Genomic DNA, 25,071 nt, shown 5'->3' on the forward strand with positions numbered 1-25,071 from the left:
CCAGAAAAAAATGCCCAAAAGATTAGACAGCCGTTTCATCATAAAAAAAGGATCCAAATGGCAATAAACACATGAAAACAGGCTTAACAACATTAGTCATCAGAAGAAATACAAATTTTAAAACACAAATTAAAAAACAAGATACTGCTACACATTCACCACTATAGCTAAAAAAACATTTTTTAAGATAGATTTTATCAAGTGTAGGTGAGGATACAGAGCAATCTTGACTTCTTGGATTCTGTCCAATATGTAAATTGGTACAACCACTTAGAAAACTGGTGTGGTGGCTTAGTCCCTAAGTAATGTCCAACTCTTGCAACCCCATGGACTGTAGTCCGCCCTGTATCCACGGGATTTCCCAGGCAAGAATACTGGAGTGGGTTGCCGTTTCCCTCTCCAGGGGATCTTTCCGACCCAGGGATTGAATTCACAATGCCTGCATTGCAAGCAGTCTCCTGCCCTGCAAGTGGATTCTTCACCAAAACTGGTAGCATACCAAATCTAAACGTGCATGCACCTGACAGCTCAGATATTTCACTAATAGGTATGTACCCAAGAGAGTAAAATGTATGTGCGTGCACTCAGACTTTCCTCACACAGCACAGAAGAATCAATATAGGAAAAATACATCACAGTCGTGCTGTCTATCCATCTGTGCAGAATCTTATGTTGTAGTACAGCTGAGATGGAAACCCGAGAACAGTGTTAGGGGGATACGACATCCAGAAGCACTTACTCAGATGCTACATCTAAACAGACTAGGATCCAAAGCATCTGAGGAAGTAGACTGTAGTACATCCCTGCTAACTGAACTCTGAAGAATGTCTTGACTAGAACTGAGAACTGGCTAGAACTGAGCTCCCTGACCTATTCTGATTTACCCCAGAAACTTTAAAATTGCAATTAGGATTTCCCTGGTGGTCCAGTAGTTAAAATTCCAGTAGTCACATGCTGCCAATGCAAGGGATACTGGATTAGATCCCACATGCCATGTGGAACAAACAAAAAAAGAGTTTTTTAAAAAAAGGGAATAAAAATGTAGTAAAATGTGCCTCATCTAATAGGACCACTAGCAACTACAGAAAGCTGAGGATTTTTTCAAGGTACTCCTGAAACCTGATTGGGATCATATGAGCCTTTCAGGAAAAAAAAAAAAGAGAGAGAGAGAGAGATCAAGACAGGAGCATATGATGAGTAGCTATTATTTCTGATTTATTCCCTTCCACTCCTCTTAAGTGAAATACCGCAACCAAGGCCACTCACTCTGACAATGCATTTTCCCAACAAGCCATTGCAAATCTTCTCCACATCTGGCAACAGGGTCTCCAACCAGAGAGTATCCTTCATTGCAAGTATACATTATGTTTTTCCCAACAGGAAATGTGGCACCTTCATCCTAAATAGAAATAAAAGAGGGAGAGAGAAAGAATACATCTCTTTTGCATTAATATATTGTTTCTTTAGATATATTCAGCCTATAAACCATGACTTCTGTAACCATTAGGCAACCTACATTCAAATAGCTCACTTTGAAAACTGTCCATAAAATCATTTTTTCCTGTACAGTCCTAATTAACAACACTGATACCATCATCATTAAGCCATGCCCATGGGGCCACTCAAGATGGGCGGGTAATGGTGGAAAGGTCTGACAGAATGTGGTCCACTGGAGAAGGGAATGGCAAACCACTTCAGTATTCTTGCCTTGAGAACCCCATGAACAGTATGAAAAGGCAAAATGATAGGATACTGAAAGAGGAACTCCCCAGGTCGGTAGGTGCCCAATATGCTACTGGAGATAAGTAGAGAAATAACTCCACAAAGAATGAAAGGATGGAGCCAAAGCAAAAACAATAACCAGTTGTGGATGTGACTGGTGATACAAGCAAGGTCCGATGCTGTAAAGAGCAATATTGCATAGGAACCTAGAATGTGAGGTCCATGAATCAAGGCAAATTGGAAGTGGTCAAACAGGAGATGGCAAGAGTGAACGTCAACATTCTAGGAATCAGCAAACTAAAATGGACTGGAATGGGTGAATTTAACTCAGATGACCATTATATCTACTACTGCAGGCAGGAATCCCTTAGAAGAAATGGAGTAGCCATCACGGTCAACAAAAGAGTCTGAAATGCAGTACTTGGATGCAATCTCAAAAACGACAGAATGATGTTTGTTTCCAAAACAAACCATTCAATATCACAGTAATCCAAGTCTATGTCCCAAGCAGTAACACTGAAGAAGCTGAAGTTGAACGGTTCTATGAAGACCTACAAGACCTTTTAGAACTAACACCCAAAAAAGATGTCCTTTTCATTATAGGAGACTGGAATGCAAAAGTAGGAAGTCAAGAAACACCTGGAGTAACAGGCACATTTGGCCTTGGAATACAGGATGAAGCAAGGCAAAGACTAATAAGAGTTTTGCCAAGAAAATGCACTGGTCATAGCAAACACCCTCTTCCAACAACACAAGAGAAGATTCTACACATGGACATCACCAGATGATCAACACCAATATCAGATTGATTATATTCTTTGCAGCCAAAGATGGAGAAGCTCTATACAGTCAACAAAAACAAGACCAGGAGCTGACTGTGGCTCAGATCATGAACTCTTTATTGCCAAATTCACACTAAAATTGAAGAAAGTGGGGAAAACCACTGGACCATTCAGGTATGACCTAAATCAAATCCCTTATGATTATATAGTGAAAGTGAGAAATAGATTTAAGGGACTAGATCTGATAGAGTGCCTGATGAACTATGGACTGAGGTTCGTGACATTGTACTGGAGGCAGGGATCAAGACCATCCCCATGGAAAAGAAATGCAAAAAAGCAAAATGGCTGTCTGGGGAGGCCTTACAAATAGCTGTGAAAGGAAGAGAAGTGAAAAGCAAAGGAGAAAAGGAAAGATATAAGCATCTGAATGCAGGGTTCCAAAGAATAGCAAGAAGAGATAAGAAAGCCTTCCTCAATGATCAATACAAAGAAATAGAGGAAAACAACAGAATGGGAAAGACTAGAGATCTCTTCAAGAAAACTCGAGATACCATCATCTCTAATTTCATGCAAACATTTCATGCAAAGATGGGCTCGATTAAGGACAGAAATGGTATGGACCTAACAGAAACAGAAGATATTAAGAAGAGGTGGCAAGAATACACAGAAGAACTGTACAAAAAAGATCTTCAAGACCAAGATAATCACGATGATATGATCACTCACCTAGAGCCAGACATCCTGGAATATGAAGTCAAGTGGGCCTTAGGAAGCATCACTACGAGCAAAGCTAGTGGAGGTGATGGAATTTCAGTTGAGCTATTTCAAATCCTGAAAGATGATGCTGTGAAAGTGCTGCACTCAATATGACAGCAAATTTGGAAAACTCAGCAGTGGCCACAGAACTGGAAAAGGTCAGTTTTCATTCCAATCCCAAAGAAAGGCAATGCCAAAGAATGCTCAAACTACTGCACATTTGCACTCACTTCACACGCTAGTAAAGTAATGCTCAAAATTCTCCAAGCCAGGCTTCAGCAATACGTGAACCGTGAACTTCCTGATGTTCAAGCTGGTTTTAAAAAAGGCAGAGGAAGCAGAGATCAAATTGTCAACATCCACTGGATCATCGAAAAAGCAAGAGAGTTCCAGAAAAACATCTATTTCTGCTTTATTGACTGTGCCAAAGCCTTTGACTGTGTGGATCACAAGAAACTGTGGAAAATTCTGAAAGAGACGGAAATACCAAACCACCTGACCTACCTCTTGAGAAACCTATATGCAGGTCAGGAAGCAACAGTTAGAACTGGACATGGAACAACAGACTGGTTCCAAATAGGAAAAGGAGTACATCAAGGCTGTATATTGTCACCCTGCTTATTTAACTTATATGCAGAGGACATCATGAGAAACGCTGGGCTGGAAGAAACACAAGCTGGAATCAAGATTGCCAGGAGAAATATCAATAACCTCAGATACACAGATGACACCACCCTTATGGCAGAAAGTGAAGAAGAACTAAAAAGCTTCATGATGAAAGTGAAAGTGGAGAGTGAAAAAGTTGGCTTAAAGCTCAACATTCAGAAAACAAAGATCATGGCATCTGGTCCCATCACTTCATGGGAAATAGATGGGGAAACAGTGGAAATAGTGTTAGACTTTATTTTGGGGGGCTCCAAAATCACTGCAGATGGTGACTGCAGCCATGAAATTAAGAGACACTTATTCCTTGGAAGAAAAGTTATGACCAACCTAGATAGCATGTTGAAAAGCAGAGACATTACTTTGCCAACAAAGGTCTGTCTAGTCAAGGCTATGGTTTTTCCTGTGGTCATGTATGGATGTGAGAGTTGGACTGTGAAGAAGGCTGAGTGCCGAAGAATTGAACCTTTTGAACTGTGGTGTTGGAGAAGAGTCTTGAGAGTCCCTTGGACTGCAAGGAGATCCAACCAGTCCATTCTAAAGGAGATCAGCCCTGGGATTTCTTTAGAAGGAATGATGCTAAAGCTGAAACTGCAGTAGTACTTTGGCCACCTCATGTGAAGAGTTGACTCATTGGAAAAGACTCTGATGCTGGGAGGGATTGGGGGCAGGAGGAGAAGTGGACGACAGAGGATGAGATGGCTGGATGGCATCACTGACTCAATGGACATGAGTCTGAGTGAACTCCGGGAGTTGGTGATGGACAGGGAGGCCTGGCGTGCTGCGATTCATGGGGTCGCAAAGAGTCGGACACAACTGAGCGACTGTACTGACTGAACTGACTGATACCATCATTAATTGACATAAAGATATTAATGCCACTGTACTGTAATATATTGACGGCTCCCCAAATGAAGCACTGTACTAAACATTTTATCAAAATTATTTTAGTGGATACTTCCCAAGTAACTCCTCTTTTACTTCCAGGAAAGTCTGTTATCAGATTTTAGAAATGTCTTTGTCAGTCAGCTCTTCCTAGTGAGGTGTTATGGGCTGTCCACAGGCAATCACACCCAACAAAAGCCATTAGGAATGGGGAGAAACGTTTACATCTTATCAACATGTTCATGGAAGTCTGAGTTTCCCACTGATGACTTTTAAGAGAAGCATAATGTTGCTCTTCGCCCACCACCCTCCCCTGCCCCATCATGTAGGGGAAGTGTTGCTGGAGCTGAGTCAGATTTGAGGACATGTCATTAGCCTATAATGCCAAGAGGTGAGATTTCATGGTGAAGCAAGGAAGAATCTTAACTCTGAGCCTTGAGAGAGTCGTCATGCTTATTTGGTTTCTCTATTGGTGCCTTTCTTTATCCTTTTAGTTCTTTGCTACTCAAGGAGATGGTGAAGAAAATCGGCCTGGGAGAGGACTTGCAGCTGGAACAGCTGTGCTGTTGGCATTAGAACAAAATTCTATGGAGCCTGCTTCTCAAAGTCCTACTCATCCTGATCCATTCTGCCTCCATTATGGGAGTTGGTAGGAAACACAGCACCCAGATTGGCGTTGAGATTTGCAGAAGATAGGGAAAGATATTTAATCTGCTTTGATTCTAGTCCCTAAGCCTTTTTCCTGCAGAAGGGACCTCTATATGAGAAAGTCTAACTCAACAGTGTCTAAACCTAGCCATCTCTGTCAGAATCACTAGCAGCAATTTTAAAACAAAGGAAAAAGATTCTCAGGCTCTACCCTAAACTTACAAAATGAGGGGGGGGCTTGGAAAAAGAAGAAAGGTCAAGTAATAATCCATTGTTCAGTTCCCTGGGTGCCTGTGAGGTAGCCAGTCCGCAGGAGTGTTTAGAACCTCCAGTCCTTTACAGGTCACCACATGCACTGCAGCTAAAGACAGCACACACACCTCTGAATAGTACCTACATCCGGGGACATTTCAGCCGACACTCAGCGAGTATATGTTCAAGGGCCTGGCATTTGAGAGACAGAAACTGTCATGGAGCAAGCACTGCTGGTGGCATTGAGAACATCCTGATGAACAGTAACTCCTATGTGAGCACAAAGAGACACTTACTGGGGTTTGGAGCCAAAGTTTCATCATATCAAGGAGTGAGAAGAGCACGAATTAATACGGTCCCAAAGGCAAGAAAGTTCTCCCAAATGACAGTGGCAGATGACTCGTGTTGCTTCCTGAGCAAGAAAATTGCTCAAAGTACAATGACCCATATCTCACCAGACACTCGCTAAATGTCTCACTGGCTCCTGGAATAAACAGAATGCTTCACCCCAGCCCTGGTAGTTATGAAAAACTTTAAACGACTCCTTTCAATGGAAAAAATATGGACAGTTCTCTATATTGAAAACCTTGCTTATAGATTCCGACTTTCATGTTCAGAATGGAAATGTTTAGCAGCCCTCTGGCATGATTACATTTCTAATTCATTGGGCGGTGATATCGATTTCCCTTACCATAGGAGATACACTGCCTTCTGCAGAATTCTGATCACCTTGGGCCAAAGAAGAAAAGTCACAAACTAAAGCCCTTGCTGATTAAAAACTAAAATGCACACATAAAACGTTTTTTAGCACTGCTTCATCACAGGAGGAGGAAATAGATTATGAACATCAGTAGAGAGCTAGAACTTAGAGCAAAGAGGATATGTAAAGAAAAAAAATCTCTTTCATAACCAACTTGAACAAATCCGTCTTTCAAGGCAGGAGGTGATGAGCAGAATTTTGTTGGAACCAAAGACAAGGGAAAACAATGTGGTTCGAGCAATCTGAAAGGAAAAGGAAATAAAACATAATTAATGTGATGGATTTTCTACTGTTAATATTTTACACTACAGTGAATGTTTCATTTGCATCTGAAGGGACTCCACCATGTGATGTGATGTTTTTGTCATTCTCAGAACCAAACATCTGATCACATCCATGACACAAACACAAACTTGAGCTTCCAAAAGATAACAACCAGGTCAGTAGTGCAGAAAATAAGCATAAAGAAAAAAGAAAGAAAGAAAGAAAAGTGATTGGACAACACACATCCTTATATGACTTCTAGAGGACATCCATGTAACACTACCTTTTCTCCTACTGTCTGTCTCTTAAATACTTTAAACACAGAATTAATTCTCTATTGAAAATAAGGTAATTCAAGTTCGTGATTGTGGAAAAGAGATAACACAAAATAACCACTTTTGGCTGAGTGCTCACTATGTGCTAAGCACCATGCCAGATGCTCTACAAATGTGCCTCAGCTCAATTCACATGCAGAGTAACCCCCTGAGATATGTGGGAAAAGCCTCAGAAAGTCTGAGTAACTTGTCCAAGGTTATAGAGGAAAACATACCAGGACTAGATTCTCATCTAGTCAGTTGTTGTTCAAACACTCAGTCATGTCAGACTCTCTGCAACCCCATGGACTGCAGCACGCCAGGCCTCCCTGTCCTTCACCCTCTCCAGAGGTTTGCTCAAACTCATGCCCATTGATGCCATGCACCCACCTCAGCCTCTGTAAGCTCCTTGAACTTACGCTCTTTCTACCTCTCACAAGGCAATCTCTAGTGGAGCTCAAAATAATTTAATTCAAACAGGTCCCTGTGGGGGCTCCCAGGCAGGGAGGCCTATTTTTGTCCCCTGATTCTTATAGGCAAGACTCCAGCCTCCATGACCTTCCCTAAAGGCAAATTTAAATAGTTGCTAATCAGGGGAGAAGCAACCGAGAAAAGAGCTGAGGCAAGACTAAGGGGACCCATCATCACCTGAGAGGAGATGAAGAGAGTGCAAGCCAAGTACACACCCTGATCTTGTCAGAGACCCCACCCTTGGACGTTTGTTACAAACCCCCCTCAGCAGATCCTCTGGGCTTGGGACACATAGTTTCTTGAGGCAGGAGCCTGCTATGTCCTCCTTTGCCTGGCACAGTAATAAAGCTATCCTTTTCTGCTGCTTCTGCTGCTGAGTCGAAAACACTGTCTGCAAGATTTAATTCGGCACTGGCACAGAGAGGCCGAGTTTTCAGCATCATAATCATGGTAACAGTGACATCCATCATCAGGCAATGATTATCAGTGGTGCCTCTGAGGTCACTCTTTCACCAATATTAACTCCACTCCAGGAACATGAAATCTGAAGGGAAGCCTTACAAATAGCCTCTGAATGTCACCTCCTTCTGAGCTAAGTTCCTTATATTCTTGTCACAACTGACGAAACTCAGAAATGTGAAGCAGTAAGCATAGTTTTCCTTTTTGTACTAAGGAGGAAGAGGATATTTTCTCTCTGAGCACCAAGAGTGAGAATTCTCTCAAAGCTTCCTTAGGAGGCTCCTGTCCATCCAGCTTTATGTCTGTGGATGAGGAAATACACCCGCTAGGGCCAAGGCTCCCTCAGAGACCCTCATCTTCCCAGAAATCTGTGCCCTGAATACAGCTTTCTCCTCCTTCCAGATTTCATATGTTTGCCAGCTGATTTCCCAGGTGGCACTAGTGGTAAAGAACCTGCCTGCCAATGCAGGAGATGTAAGAGGTGCAGGTTCAATCCCTGGGTCGGGAAGATCCCCTGGAGGAGGACATGGCCACACATGCCAGTGTTCTTGCCTGGAGAATCCCCATGGACAGAGGGCTATAATCCATAAGGTTGCAAAGAGTCAGACACAACTGAGTGACTTGAGCACATCTAGACCAAAGAATAGAGGAATGGCATCTAGGTATCAAGGCACTCTCAGTGATACTTACTTCCCACATGCCTCTCCCATTCAGCTGACCCCAGTGTTAAAAACCAAGCACTCCCTGATAAAATCATCATGTAGGGTTTAAATGTTTCAATAGCAGCCATCATGTATTCCATGCTTCTGCAGAGGGCATTGAGTTTTATGTAATTGCCAGGAGGTCTGGACTCCATTACCGCAAATGCTCCAGCTCGTCGTCTTCACATTGCCTGGTTTCTGAGGTTTCTCCAATGCAGGATTGCCCACCCGCCCTGGGAGAGGGGTTATTGCATTCTCGGCTTCTTGTTTTCTTCCCTTGAACACAGGGACCCCAAGAGGACCAGCAGTTCCACCCTCCATCCACCCCTCCTGCAAATAAACAAAGATTTTTTGGAGAGCACTTGGAGAGAAAGATTCCTGAGCTTAATACTAAGCCTTCTGCTAAGTGGTTATTGAGGAAGGGGACAATCCGGGGTGTACTCCCTTCACTCTGTTCACTGAGGTCTTCCACCATGGCCAGACTGTCCCTGCACACTGACTAGGATTGTCCATATTAAGACTGCATTAACACATTTCTTGCAACAATATCTTAAACTTGTGTATTATTTTACATTTTCAAAGCACTTCCACATGCATGTTTTCATTCATTTACTTCTCACAAGAATGAATGGAGGTGGCCAAGAGGTCTGTGAACATTTTCATTTGATAGGCATGGAATCCAAAACCAAACGGTTAAACGCTCTGTCCAGTGCTGTACTGTCAGCCGGGTGCCACATCCCAACAGTAACTCGGTCTTACAGCTGAATCCAGGCTCTTTTTTTTATCACCTCACAGTCTCTCAATAAAGGCACATAAGGTCCTATTGTTAAAACAGTGATTGGGCCTCAGAAGAACATAATCTATTGGGTATCCAGGTTGCCCACCCTAGGGTTGGAGCTGTATAACATGAGGAAATATGCAAGTAGGAGAAATGTGTCTACCTCCTGTCAGCATCCTACTTAACCTGCAGGTACCTCCTCACTCACCCTGGCCACCTTCCACCTCAGGGCTGGTTCCTGTCTCACAGTTTTTAGTATTTTCCCCATCATGTTCCTTGGGGGAGGTAAGAGAGAATATGAAGCACATACTAAGAACTTTGCTTTCCAAGTTAGAAACTAATCTCAGGAACCACTCCCTCAAAGCATTATTTTCTGCTAATAGAAGAGGGTGTTTACTGCTTCTTAGCTATTTCTGTTGGAGAAGGCAATGGCACCCCACTCCAGCACTCTTTTGCCTGGAGAATCCCATGGACGGAGGAGCCTGGCAGGCTTCAGTCCTTGGGGTCGCTAAGAGTCGGACATGACTGAGCAACTTCACTTTCACTTTTCACTTCCGTGCATTGGAGAATGAAATGGCAACCCACTCCAGTGTTCTTGCCTGGAGAGTCCCAGGGACGGGGGAGCGTGGTGGGCTGCCATCTATGGGGTCACACAGAGTTGGACATGACTGAAGTGATTTAGCAGCAGCAGCAGCAGCTATTTCTACTGTGTGAGCTACATCCCTCTTCCCGTCTCTCCCCTAACCCTCACTCCTCAGTATTGTGGACACCGAAACTAAAATAATTTGTATAATAATTTTCCCCAGTCTTCCTTACTCTTTCCTCCACAATTAGAAATTGAGTTGTGTGCATGCGTGTGCTTAGTCACTCAGTCATATCTGACTCTTTGCAACCCCATGGACTGTAGCCCGCCAGTCTCCTCAGTCTATGGGGATTCTCCAGGCAAGAATACTGGAATGGGTTGCCATGCCCTCATCCAGGGGTTGCCATGCCCTCATCCTTCCCAACCCAGGGATCGAGCCCAGTCTTCCGCATTCCAGGCAGATTCTTTACCATCTGAGCCATCAGTATTAATAGTAGGTAATAAGAGCTTGATGTTTTATGATTGCTACTCCATTCCTCACCAGCAGGGGGAGCTTCCAGTTTAGCAAATAGCTGTAAAGCAACCCTTCAAAGGAATTAATCACAGAGGTGGTATTTTAATTTATCAGGCCTGGTCACTTGGGAAGATATTAGGAGACAAAGATGCTTTCTTGATGTTTGTCTATAAGCAACCATGGTTTAGTCATCTGTTCATTCATTTATCAAACATTTATTTATTAAGTGACTTCATGAATCAAGCCCTATGTCAGGCTCCAGGAATAAAGGAAGCAAACAGTTCTGACCTTAAGAAATGAGTTTCGAGATGAAAGAGCCACATAAATAAATATAAAAACAAATATACACAAATCGTCTCATACTTTGTCTACTCATAAAGTCAACTTCATGTGCTAAACACTTAAAGCACCAAATGCTCTGTTGAGTACACAGCTGTTGTTCAACAAATATTTGTGAATGAATGATTAATTGGTGGGACATAATGGAAAATAAAAACAGTGGTGTTTCCAAAGGCTTGCCACCAGAAAGGTTAGTCAGTGCAGACGAAAGCTCTGTAGACCTAAGTTAAGACAAAACTTTACTGAGATGACCATGGAAGGATGCAAGTTTCGGGCAATAAGTCTGTTCTAATGGAGAGTGGAGGATTGAAGGCAGGTCTGTTAGTTCAGAACCTTCCCTGGTGGCTCAGACGGTAAAGAATCTGCCTGCAATGCAGAAGACGAGGGTTCGTTCCCTGGGTCAGGAAGACCCCCTGGAGAAGGGAATTGGCAAGCCACTCCAGTATTCTTGCCTGGAGAATCCCATGGACAGAGGAGCCCAGCAGGCTACAGTCCACGGGATCACAAAGAATCGGACACAACTGAACCAACTAACACTTTCTGTTAGTTCAGATGGGGAAATCAGTGAGACAGCAAAGGGCCCTGACCCTTAGCTACAATCTGGGGGTGGCATAGAGAGGGAGAGTCAGATTCAAAGCCTGATAGGACTTCCCCCTATATCCATACATGAAGAAGCACAATCTCAGAGGCCAGAGGGAAAGTGGCCTCCATAAATGCAGCACACTGACCTGCTTGATCCCCTAGGAGGACTCCTTGCTCACACGCCACACCAAACGTGTTTGGTTTGCAGTAGCACTGGCACTGGCTTCCCTGAACAGTGGCCATGCCACCATTTTGACAAGGCCGGCAATGGCAGGGGTCAAATTCATCCAGATACTCCTCGATGGCCCGTTTCAGGTATAGCTTTTTCACAGAGGCACAGGGAACTTCCTTGACCAGTTCATACAAAGGTGTAAGCTACACAGATAAAGACATCACATGGTCAGTAATCAGAGTTTTAATAAGAAGATTTTCCTTTCAGCATTTTGGCTCAACCCCATTAAAATAAAATCAAAAGCCACTCATCTTCATTTCAACTATTTCTTTTTCAAATAAAAAAAGAAAGCAGCCCACTTCTTTATAACAAACCTAGGGAAAACTAGAACCAGATAAGGAAGGAATATTTTTTGCATCTTGTGTGAATGCATAAATTTTTTTTAAAACCAATAGGACCTTCATTTTCTAGTTATTAAAAGATTATTTTGAAGACCACACATTTCCACCCTTGCAGGATTCAGGTTCTCTTCAAGGTGATGCACCACATTTGTTGCAGACTATGCATTTCTTAACAAGTTAACATGTATAAATCTGAAGCTGTTTTTATTGGTGCCTGTCTTTTTTTTTTATGAGTGTCACAGATCAAGTTTTTGTGTGTTGTGTTCCTAACACCATTTTCCCCATAAGCCCTGTGGTCTTTATTGCAGTTTTGCCTCACTCTGAATTTTAGGAACACATATGTTGTGTTATACAAGAACTGACTGTACCAATAAAACATCCTAAAATTCTGCCAGCCAGATTGATTCTATCTTTTTAGAACTAACCTGCATGACTCCAGGAACCAATAAACCTTGGGTATAGGAAGAAAGATGATCTGCCAAACGTAATACTAGACAAGCCTAAGTACCTTCCTATTGAAAGAATCTATAACTCCTCTGAATCAGGGACCAGGAAAGCATAACCAAATTTAGATCAAATGCTAGAAATGCAAATTTTAGCATTAATTTCTCTCGGGATTTGCAAGACATTTAACCTTTACAACTGAAATATGGACATACAAGATAATGAACCTTCTGTTTCCTATTATGTATGCATTCATTTCACTATACAAACCATAATTGGGATACAGAAAATGCTAATTACAGCCTTCTCTGTTTAACCACCTTGATTTAATCTCACTCTCCCAGTGCAAATAAACATGACTGCTTTCTGGTGCTTTCTTCCTTTTTTTTTTTTTTTTTTAAGTTTTTATTGGAGTACAGCTGATTAACAATGTTGTAACAGTTTCAGATGCACAGCAAAGGGTCTCAGCCATACATAAACATGTTTCCATTCTCCTCCAAACTCCCCTCCCATCCAGGCCACCATATAGCACTGAAAATCACATACCTTTTGTTTTATGACTTCAGGAAGATCAGTTACAGATCCTGCCCACTGAGAATATCGACGTTTGTTTCCAGCAGGATTGTTCAGCTCCAGGTAACTAAGGCCAGCCGAGAAGCCAGGACGTCCTCCTCTGACCGATGGGACCCCTCGCAACAAATTGCCCTCATTTTCTACTCAAGGAAAAATCAAATAAGTTCAGATGTACAAATGAAATGAGAATGAGAAAATGAAACTGAAAGTCTATCAAGTATTTTAACACAATCCATTTAATTGTACGACATTCTGGGAAAGGAAAAACTAAGGAGACAGTAAAAATACCTGTGGTTGCCAAGTAGGAGGGATTTTTAGTGGATTTTTAAGATCCTTAAAGGGCTTCTAGAGCAGTGAAATTGCTGTATATGAAACTATAGCGGATTGTTGTTGAGTTGCTAAGTTGTGTCTGACTCTTTTTCAATCCCATGGACTGCAGCCCATCAGTCTCCTCTGTTCATGGGATTTCCCAGGCAAATATACTGAAGTGGGTTGCCATCGCCTACTCCAGGGGATCGTCCAGATCCAGGGATGGAACCTACATCTCCTGCATTGGCAGGGAGATTGTTTACCACTGAGTCATCAGGGAAGCCCACTATAACGTTTACAGGTCATTATGTGTTTGTCCGAACCCACTGAATATACAGAAAGTGAAAGTGAAGTTGCTCAGTCGTGTCTGACTCTTTGTGACCCCATGGACTGCAGCCCACCAGGCTCCTCTGTCCATGGGATTTTCCAAGCAAGAATGCTGGAGTGGGTTGCCATTTCCTTCTTCAGAATATACAGAACCCTCATGTAAACTATGGACTCTGAGTGATTATTCTGTGTCAGTATGGGTTCATCAGTTGTAACAAATGGACCACTGTGGCCTGGATGTTGATAGTGGAGGAGGCTGTGCCTGTGGTTGGGGATATAGGGACTCTCTGTCCTTTTTGCTCAATCACTTAGTGAACCTAAAATTACTCTAAAAACAATATCTATTAAGAGAGAAAATAAAAGACACAATCATTACCTAACAATAGATGATTATTGAGAGATTATTACTCATATTCTTAATGTTCTTACTATAATAAGAATATTTGTTATACAGGAGACTGTCTTTCTCCTTAGAAAATACATGTACATACTTAGGGATGAAACATTATGTTGTTTGAAACTTCCAAGTGATTCAGCAAATATTATAAATATGTTAAATACATATTTTTGTATTGCTAAACAGTCAACATTATAAATACTATACATAGATATATATGCAAACATATCAAAATAATAATTATTACATATAAGGTATGTGTACATGGGTGTTTATTACTATGTTCTTTCAACATTTCTGTATGTTAGAAATTTTTCATAAGAAAATGTTGGGAGGGAAAGTTCATTGCATCTGGAATACTATAGTAAACAAAATGCTTTTAATTAGCAGGCATACATTAACACATAAAAAGTGTTTTTAAAAACTCAAATACTAATCAAATCCCTTTTTTTCATATCTGTACCTTATAATTTCAGAAATATTTTCATCTCCATGTGTAGCTGATTCTACACTGATCATGACTGGAAATTCCTAACTTGCTGATCAGAGCTTGATTTTCATTTCCTTTTTTTAATCAAATTTTATAATTTCATCCAATTTTACAAATTTAAAAATTACAGTTTTATAATCAGAATATTAAGAAATACTAAGTCTCATATTTTTAATAAAAATACCTGAATGTGTCCTCATCTTGTTAGTTACATCTTTAATATGCAAATAGAACCACTTTTAAAGCAGTGTATTGCGAAGTTCAGTCCCTGAACTACCAGAATCACCTGGAACGACTGCAGATTTCTGATATCAGATGGATATCTAGAAGGAAATAGCTGGGAGAAAAGCCGTGGACTGAGCAGCTGAACAGGCTAACCAGGTAATCCTCATGCACACCGAAGTGTGAGAATTACCACCTTAACTGATAAACTTGTTTACGAAATACAGAGTCTAAGAAATCAGCTTTCATGTTTATTTTTAAGCCTGTAGCCTCTCTCTCTACACCTCAGAAAGCTCTCTGCTCAACTGGCCCTCTTCCCCTAGACAACAGCCCAGGACAACAGCGAAGGGTCCAGACTATGAAGCCAGACACTGGAATCTCAAGCTCGACACCAACTGCAGTCTTAGGTAACCTCTCTGTGGCTCAATGCCCTTGTCAGTAAAATGGAAATATGGAATAATATCCAGCTCTTAGGTGGGAGTATATTGGCTAATTCTTGTAAATCACTTAAAATGGTGCTGGGCACATTGTAAGTGCTACCTGTTTGTTAAGCCCGAAAGAAAAAATAACACAAAATAAAACTGATGAGCCACTTCTAATCACCAACCCAGCTGAGAGCTGATGTCAACACCTTTTCAGAGCTCCCACTTTCATTTCTATTTCCAGATCATTGTATGTCCACGTTGTTCAACCACTTGTCCTTCTCCTTTGTCCTGTCAGCTCTAAGAAGACAGGCTCTTTCTCTAGCGTGTTCACTGCTGCCTCACCAGTGCCTGGAACAATTCCTCCAGACACTATAGGTTCCATAAATAGTTGATGAATACAGTAAGTAAATGAGGAATTAAAGCCTGGCTTAACAGTGTCTCCCTCCTCCTTGCATTTATCTGCTAAAGAATCCTCACTTCCTTGATGAGGACCTTAGTACCTGCATCAGTCTTCTCCTTCATCCCAATTTCTGCCATCATCCCAAGAGAACTTGAGCCCCAGTATCACTCCATGGCCTTACACATTTCACGGCACAGTCTCATTTCCATCCCTACACACTAAAAATCTCTTCCTGTTAGGCAATTAAGTCTTAACACCAAATCCAATAAAGAATCTTCAGACGTTCTCTTACTTAACTTCACTCTAGCACTTCTCGCTGTCAGCTTCTCCTCTAACTTCCATTTTACTCATCTCTTCTGGTTTTTATCCTATCGGATGATTCCCTTTCAATCCCTCTTGTTTCACTACAACTTTATATTTGTCATCTTTCATTTATTCGCTCCCTGTATTTAATCTTTTAACAGCATCCCTCGCCATCAGGATGAAACCCAAACTCCCTGACACAGTGTCTAGACAGTCTGAATCAGCTTACCCTTCCAGTTCATTTCTCAATCACTCGAAGACTAACACACCACCTCCCCTACTCTGCCACCACCATCACCACCACCACCGTGCACCAAAATCTTTGCCTGCACTGAGCATCCACGTTACAGAATGAAACTGGAGCTTCCCCTTTCCCTGTCATTTTTCTAGACTGGTTTGCCAACCATCCTCACAGGAGACAGTGGTGGTATACACGGAGGACATAGTTACGGAGCACAGGACATACTCAGTGAACCTTCTGTTCTGCATGATGGATGGATGCATGGATGCAGATGGATGTCCATGACATCCGACAGAGAGATCACAGGTAAGATAGCCAAGTATTTGAAAAACGCAAAATAGAACGCCTGCTGAAATGTCAAAGTCCCTGGGAGACCACGAATTAACCATAAGGGGATGGAGGTAAACTTGTAATGAAAATGACCCCCTTCTCATTTACCTGAAACCGATTTTAAGGCCTCTTCCATCGTTGTGCATTTTTGTTTTGATGATGTAAACAAAAACTGGAAATGTGAGGAAGCACATTTCCTCTTGTCCTCTGAATGGAAATCTGGAGGGAAAAATTTTAAACGTGCTTAGTTTGCACATTTGTTGAAAATCTTCTTTGAGATGCCAGGTGTGAGAGTGGGAGAAGAGGCTGTTTCCTACCACTGTGGCCATATAATCAAAAATGATACGATGTATGTATTTTCAAGTGCTCTAGACGGATTAAGGGTCAGAAAAAGCAATATTTGATCTTTGTTATAAACAAAATAAGATACATGCATATATTTAGGGATAAGGCATCAAGTGTCTGTCTCACTTTCAAATGATTCAGCTGATATTGGCTTCTAATATCTTTGACCAGAGGGTGGGGTTACAGTGGAGGGAACTAAAATTGAACACCCCAAAGTTTGATATCTTTCACCCAACCACAGTCAGCTTCTCAGGCACAAGGCAAATAGGTAAAAGTTAATATGCAATGGCCTCCAGCCCACCTACTGGAGACACCAAAAACTGGGTTCTGGTTCTATAATAATTAATTCCCAAAACCCTAGTTCTAGTGCCTCAGTCTCTCCATCTTTAACATCTCTGGTTTCTACATTTTTTTCCAGTTACATCTTAGTTGGTTATAATTTCTGCTCATTATCAATTGGAATTTTGACAATGTAATTTTAAAAAAGGATAGAAAATAATAAAGAGTAGAAATACATTTTAATATAATTTTACTAACAATATTATAATAAACTCAATATTTCTTAAAGAACACTTGTATGTATCATATCCCAGGAGCCTTGATTAATTTCAATTAAAACTTTTGGGAAGAACAGAAACTACTCAAGTAAAATTTTTACTCATAATTTTTAACAACTCAGATGGCTTTTTAAAAAATCCTCTTCATTTCTTTTAAGTGTTAAAGAAAAAAAAATGATCATGAAACTGAGTTTAGATCAAGCCACTTTCTGGATTAATTCCCCAAAGAAATATTGCCTCTGTTGTTGCTACAAAAACCTATACTTGTGCATTCATTTCCAACCTGTTGAGGTTGGAGAAGTTAACATTCTAATTGAACCATAATTGATAAAAAAAAAAAAAAATTAAGCTCAAGGTGGGAAAATAGTCAATGGAAACAGAAAATATTGTGGTTTACCCACAAGAGAAGGCTATATTCCTCCTCTGAATCTCATCTGAAAAGTCTTACTCTCCTCCAAAGTGGTAAGAAAGTGTTGACTGAAGAATAAGGCACTGAAGAGGTGAATTGGGATAGAGAAGCAAGTGTGGCCACGGGCTTCAGGACAAAACTGGGAAGAAGTCTGGACTTGGCCCATAAATAAGCCAGGGTCAAAAGGTCTTTGGAGAGGAGGAATGGATCCTAAGACTCACGTGCTCCTCCAACATGGCAGTAGCTGGTGAGGAACATCCTCTCACCGTGGAATCAACCAAGCATGAACTCAGTAGCGTGCCCAGTTTCTAACAAGAATCAGGCAATTCCAGCAACAACATAACATAAGGATAGAGCTAAGCTGATGCTGGAGCCCGCTAGACCTCCCTACAATCTGTATGCCTTGAGAAGAGTCTCTTCACAGCACTGAGTCTCCATTTCCCCGTCTGTGGGGCAGAAGCCATAATGGAGCAGCAGTGAGGATCCTTGCTGACACAGACAACTCACCTGTTGAGGAGGAATCAATAAATTTAAGCTGTTGTTACAAGTCTTAGGTAGTAAGCAAACTTGTGATATTCAGAGCAGATTTGTTTTTAAAGGCATGTGAGTGGTAAAGAACAGAGGCAAATAAAAAAAAATACTTCATTGAAACATCTTGATTTCTGCAATATTAGTAAAATCCTCATCAGTTTTCCTCAAGGAATATTACTTAATCTGAGAAATGGGGAGATCGAAAATGCAATCAACACCCTCTAGAGATAACAACAATGATAATGACTTAATTCTCATTTAGGATACTAACCAAAAGAGTAAGCAAGCTTTTTCTTTTCTTTTTTTTTTTTTTAGCAAGCTTTTTCTTAAGGCCTGGAAGATTTTGTGTAGAGTATAATGGATTCATACAATTTTGGATTCCTTTGCAATTTAACCACTATTTGTTATATTTTAAAGCTCTAAAGTTTATGTTAACTACAGGTTATTCCCCCATTAAAATCCTTACAATGCTTATATATAGCAATGTTTTTAATACTCTACCAAATTTTTTGACTTTTTCTGAGTCCATATGAAAGAAAACTTTGTATTCTCCTCCTAAGGACCCAGACTGAAGATAATGTGTCCCATACTGGTCAATCAATCTTCGGTAGGCGCTGTAGTCATACAGAGAGGGAAGGTAAGAGAGTTCCTTCCAGAATGACTCAGCCAGTTGTAAAAATTCCGGATTGTTATTGATAAACTGAGCCACTTCAACAGTGTTCTGAAGAACCAACAATTGATAACTCTATAGGAAGAAGAAAGAGTAAAAGGCATTTTAGGTTGAAGATTAAAAGGCAACAGAAATAGTTTCTGGTCCAATGTCTCCATCAACAGTCACCTACATTAATGCAGGCTTTATGAATTTTTGTTTTTGATGCATAATGAGGTCTCTTCTGAGCTCACCCACTTGAAGCAGTCTAAGGAATTTTTGGAATCTCAAACAAGAATAACATCTGAGTGATGACTTCAAAACTTGTTTTATAGCTAACTTTAAAAACCCCAAGACAAAATTGTTATGCCCTCCTCAACTAGCAAAAAGGAATCAGCATCATTAACTACTAAATAATCTCACAAATAGGGATATAATGTCCCTAGAGTCCACATCTTGACAATGACTTATCAGTAGGGTGACCATCTAATTTGTTTTTCATACTGGGGTATTTGCAGGGTAAGCCACTAAATAATGAGATCTTTTAATCCCTTCCTAGGCATCTTCTCATGATATCCAAGACAGAGTTAACTTACACTAAATTCTCACTTATATGAATAATATAATATGGATATGATAAATGTTTTTACACTCATATTTCCACTTAGTCATAAAACAAACAATATCTATATTCCTTTATACCTTGCTTATGTGATTTAGTTATCAAGTTACTGACTTTAAGAATGAGATGAATTGTGCATATTATGAATGATAATCAGCCTGAAAAATCCTTCAGCACTAAGTATGTATCAATTAGTACGATTCATCTCAACTGTTCAAGTTGCCCGTGATGAAAGTCTTAGTATCTCACAACAGAATATCTAAAGTTAAGTCTTTTAACTCCTCAGATGAAAATGTTTGTCTCTCCAAAGTAATAAGGTATTTTAACATCTTTTATTGTAATACACCTTCTTTAAAAAACTCTAGTATTAGTGTTTCAGAAGCACATCTTTATTGGATTTTTGAAATTGTATATAGCACCTATAGTACCATCAGTAATCATGAATTAGAAATTTATGCTAGTTTTAACTAGAAGATTTTAAGGTTATAAGTATTTTTTAGATTTTTAAATAAGAACAAATAATGAGAAAATAAAAAATGTAAATAAATACAATATGAAAGAGAATTAACAAGACAAAAGCTATACATTTTAAAGAAGTATATTGGATTATCTCTTTGAAGAAGGTACTATGCCCCAATTAAAAAATGATGGCTGATTATTTTGGTAAATACACTTTTGTTAATGTTAGAAATATTTAAACCAGCAAAATATAGAAAAGTTAATGAATATTTCACACTAACCTTTTTCTTAACGAGTATATTCGTATTTGAAGAGTAACCATATGAAGAAGATGAGGAATGAAAAAAGAGGATACGTCCTTGACTAGATGATGAATGTTCTGTTGATGTATCTTTTACATAAGCCCAGGTACTATTGTAAAATTCATGATTAAAATCATTATTTATTTTCACCTATAAACAAAATGGAAATATTTGCTATGAGCAAATTAAGGTCTTAGATGTAACCAAGAATAACTTGTCATGGCTTCCCTGTGGCACAGAGGCTAAAGGATTTTCCTGCAATGCAGGAGACCTGGGTTTGATCCCTGGATTTGGAAGATCCCCTGGAGAAGGAAATGACAATCCACTCTAGTACTCTGGCCTAGGAAATTTCATGGACAGAGGAGCCTGGCAGGCTACAATTCCTGGGGTTGTAAAAGTCAGACATGACTTAGTGACTAAACTACAACCACCACACCTTAAATATGTACCATAAAGAAAATGAAAATTTTGCTATGATCAAATTAAGGCCTTAGATGGAACCAAGAATCTTTCATCATGGATCCCTTATCACGGACACTTTCTTCACATGATCTTCTCCAAAAGACAAAGCTCTTCATTAACGTAAAACAACAGTGATTCTAAGACCAGGCCTATATGACTGTAAAGAATAGAGTTCATTATAATAATTACTTAGTCCATTATTATAACAATTAGTTCATTATTAGAATTACTCTTTGTCAAGCAGGAGACATAGTACTAATAACAGCAATCCCATGGGATTCACAAAATATGTTTGTGTACAAACATCTTGCATTTTCCTTTAATGCCAGCATTTAGCCCAAAAGTGAGCAAATTACCAGAGTTACACTAACGGAGACCTACAAAGCAGCTGGCTCTTGACTTTTCATCCAACAGAGGGACACAGAGATGCAAACAGGTGATATGAACTAGTTAGATCTCTGCGGCTTTGTTTCTGAAATGTTCTATATGATCCATAGTGGATTTAAATTTCTAATTCTGTTAGACTTAAATAAATGCTAGGATTGGAATTGTCTTTCCTTTGCTAGATGGTAGAAGAAAAAGCCATCCCAGAAGAATTTTAAAACAGACAACAGGATAGTCACATGTGGCTGAGAAGTGACAGCTCCAGCATTCATGGAGAAGACTATCATTTCTTTATCCTTTATTTTGTCCTAGATTAAGTGCCAAAATGAGGGCTGTAAAGTAATATAAATGTTGGAAGCATCCAGTGAGAGGTAAGGTAATGAAGAAGTGAGCATACATCCCATCTAAGAGAGTCTAAACATTCAAACCCATCAGACAGTCTTGTATGTTACTATAAGTTCTAGCATTGATAGATATCTGATGTTTCAGAAAAAGAAATATATATATATATATCTAAATCTTCATTAAAAAAAACTTTACTTTTTTAAATCATAGGCAACTAACTTGCTCAAAATGTGAGTCACCAGGAGAATAAAACAAAACATGCAATATGACTTTCAGTCTGTTCTGTATGAATATTCAAATCAGTAACTCTCCTTTCACAAGTATTTGTCTTTTATTATATGTTTATATACCTCTGTATTTAAAATCAAGGTATAAAAAATGCATAGAAAACTTAAAAGAAATAAAAATTTAAAAATTAAAAAAAAAACAAAAACAACAAAAAAAAGAAAACTTAAACGATGAATATGATACGTTTTTTGGAGAAGGAAACAGCAACCCACTTCAGTACTCTTGCCTGGAAAATCCCATGGATGGAGGAGTCTGGCAGGCTACAGTCCATGGGGTCACAAAGAGTCAGATACAACTAAGCTACTTCACTTTCACTTTTCATGATACATTTTTAAAATAAAGCTAAAAAATAAAGTACAATATTATGCAGCCATTGTAAATGATACTTGTGAGGACAAACTATTCATGTTATATGAAAAAGCAAGTATAAATGTGATATTTAGATATCCTATTAATTACAAATATGCAAGTATATGCCCAGTCCAAAAAAAAAATAAAAAAGACTAGAAAGAAATTCAACAGCAGAATGCCAGGAAATATTATAATACTTTTGTCACTACTCATGTTAAAAATTAGGCATGCCTTCTAAAAACATGCCAGGAGAGAAGAAAAAATGGATTTAGCTATACCTTTTCTTTCAGCATTATTTTCAATATATTATGCAATTGACTTGCTTAAAATTCAAGTGCAAAAATTCAGCTCAAGTCAAAATGAAGACTACACTATTATTCTTGACTACAAAGAGGACATTATTGCTTTTGGCTGCACCATTGGCATTGGCGTGTGAGAGCTTAGTTCCCTGGCCAGGGATGGAACCTGAGGCCCTGCAGTGGAAGCACTCAGAGTCTTAACAACTGGACCTCCAGGCAAGTCTCAAAAAGGACAGTATTAAAAATGTATTAGAGATTTCTAGAGTCATTAGATAGTGTCTCAGTCATATTTGGTCTTGGATAGACACAGAAGTTAGTTTTTCCTTTCTTAAGAAAGAAAAGTTATCTACCTTCCTGTCAAAGCCAAAAAAAAAAAAAAAAAGTCTATTTTTTTCTTATCTTCAAATGCACAATTCAAATACTTGATTCGTGATTTATGCACATAAGCCTCTTCAGAACATGAATTCATCATCTCCTCACTCCTGTGAACTCTCCACTTTGCCACAGGAATCTTTTCTCAAGGTAGTGTGATCTTAAATTTGCTCCAATTAATACCCTCTTCATTCTGGCTAAGATCCTGAATTCCCCCAGACTGAGTCTTCCTCTGAAATCACAATTCAAACATCCTACACTCTGACTTTTTTACTCTTTCAACTCTCATTCTACTATTGCCAGACCTTATTATTCAACTTCATAGAAAGAAGCTCTGCAAGTTACTTTCCCTTCTGTTTCCCTATCAGCACCTTCATTTTTTCACTTCCTTCCTGTTGTGGGTAAGCTTCATGGTTCATGACTTCAACCATTCTCATGCCAATGAACCTGACTCTTGCCAATGAGCCTTGTCTAGGTATGTCCTGCCACAGTATTTGCCAAGCAAAAACTCAACTCTAGTTCAATCCTCACAGCCAAGCAGCTTAGCACTACTACAGAAAAATCACACAACTATCAGTTGGTGTTATGATAAGTTCATTCATGATTTCTAATTTCAAGGGAACCCTCAATACATGCCAGCAATCCTAAATCTCTAGCCAATTCTTTCTCCCATTCCCTACAGTATCAGTTTCAAAAGTTCTGCACCCATCTCAACCCCTCACCCTTACAGCCATTTCTTTCACTCTTAGAAGATAACCTTAATCTCTTTCTTTACAAATATTCCCTCTGTCAGACAAGAGACTTCTCGTACTTCTGGCTAACAAATCTAAAACCTTATGAACACCCTCACTTCCTTTCTGCACACGTGTTCCTCTTCCTATCTAAGGCTAATTTCTCTGACTTCTCTCTATATCGCATTTGTTCCCACTTCTCCAAAGAACCAATTAAATCGATTACTCCCTGTCTTACAGCTTCAAGTTTTCTTTCTCTACTGGCTCGTTTCTATTAACACTTACACATATTCTGGGGCTTCCCAGGTGATGCTAGTGATAGAGAACTTGCCTGCCAGTACAGGAGACATAAGAGACACAGGTTAGATCCTTGGGTCAGGAAGATCCCCTGGAGGAAGGCATGGCAACCCACTGCGGTATTCTTGCCTGGAGAAGCCCCTGAATAGAGGACCATAGCAGACTACAGTCCATGGGGTCGCAAAGAATTGGACACGACTGAAGTGACTTAGTGCACAGACACACACACTCTAATCCTGCCAAAGTAAAAGGCACTACAGTGACTCCAAAGTCACACTTCTGGCCTTCACACCCTATAGCTGTCATCTCCTAAAATAGTAGATGATACTACCTACTTACTTAGGCTATTATAAAGAAAAATAAAGGTACATTTAAAGCACTTGAAGCAGTGCTTAGTATACAGAGGGCTCTTAATATATGTGAGCTATTTTTATCATTATTCAAATTATTTTTTTTGTTAACAAAGTAGATTTCGAGATCTTGGACAACTAGACTCATACCTTCAGAGGACGCAGAGGATCAGATAACTAAGCGTTAGTTAAAATTTCCTTTAGAATATGTTTTTGCTATTAATTTGACAGACATATCTGATCTCTAAATAACAAAGTGAAGTAAATCAAAGACAAATATCACATATCACTTATATGTGGAATCTAAAAAACTGACACAAATGAACTTGTTTACAAGACAGGAACGGACTCACAGACATAGAAAACTAACTTATAGCTACAAAGGGTAAGGAGAGGGATGGTCAATTAACTGGGAATTAGCAGATGTCAGCTACTAAATATTAAAATAGATAACCATCAAAGTCCAACTGCATAGCACAGATAACTATATTCAATATTTTGTAATAAACTATAATGGAAAAGAATCTGAAAAGAATATATATACATATATATATATATATTTAAAGATTCACTTTGCTATACACCAAAAACTAATACAACGTTGCAAATCAGTTATATTTCAGTAAAAATTTTAATATTATGAAGTACATCCAAGACCAAAACAGGAGGATCCAGAAAGTTATTTTCTCCACCCTGATCTTTGCTCACTCATTACATGCTGAGAATAAACAGGACTGTCTTTCAGCATCTTCCAAGCTGCACTAAGCAGGGTGGCACCTTCCCAAGTGACCAGGGAGCAGGAATGTGCTTG

General features: G+C 39.6%; 1 protein-coding gene across 1 annotated transcript in view; it reads right to left on the reverse strand.

Moving 5' to 3' along the window:
• C7 (complement C7) overlaps positions 1-25,071 on the reverse strand; it is a 58,808-nt gene that overhangs the window by 15,302 nt on the left and 18,435 nt on the right. The window contains exons 7-14 of the mRNA XM_068990480.1: positions 20,361-20,531; positions 18,851-19,094; positions 16,616-16,726; positions 13,037-13,203; positions 11,620-11,848; positions 8,836-9,007; positions 6,623-6,710; positions 1,267-1,399 (exon numbers count right to left, since the gene is read on the reverse strand). Of these exons, the coding sequence (XP_068846581.1) occupies positions 1,267-1,399; positions 6,623-6,710; positions 8,836-9,007; positions 11,620-11,848; positions 13,037-13,203; positions 16,616-16,726; positions 18,851-19,094; positions 20,361-20,531 (1,315 nt within the window). The remainder of the gene's footprint in view (positions 1-1,266; positions 1,400-6,622; positions 6,711-8,835; positions 9,008-11,619; positions 11,849-13,036; positions 13,204-16,615; positions 16,727-18,850; positions 19,095-20,360; positions 20,532-25,071) is intronic.

The sequence above is a fragment of the Capricornis sumatraensis genome, chromosome 18 (genome assembly GCF_032405125.1).
Source record: "Capricornis sumatraensis isolate serow.1 chromosome 18, serow.2, whole genome shotgun sequence".
Classification (NCBI taxonomy): Eukaryota; Metazoa; Chordata; class Mammalia; order Artiodactyla; family Bovidae; genus Capricornis; species Capricornis sumatraensis.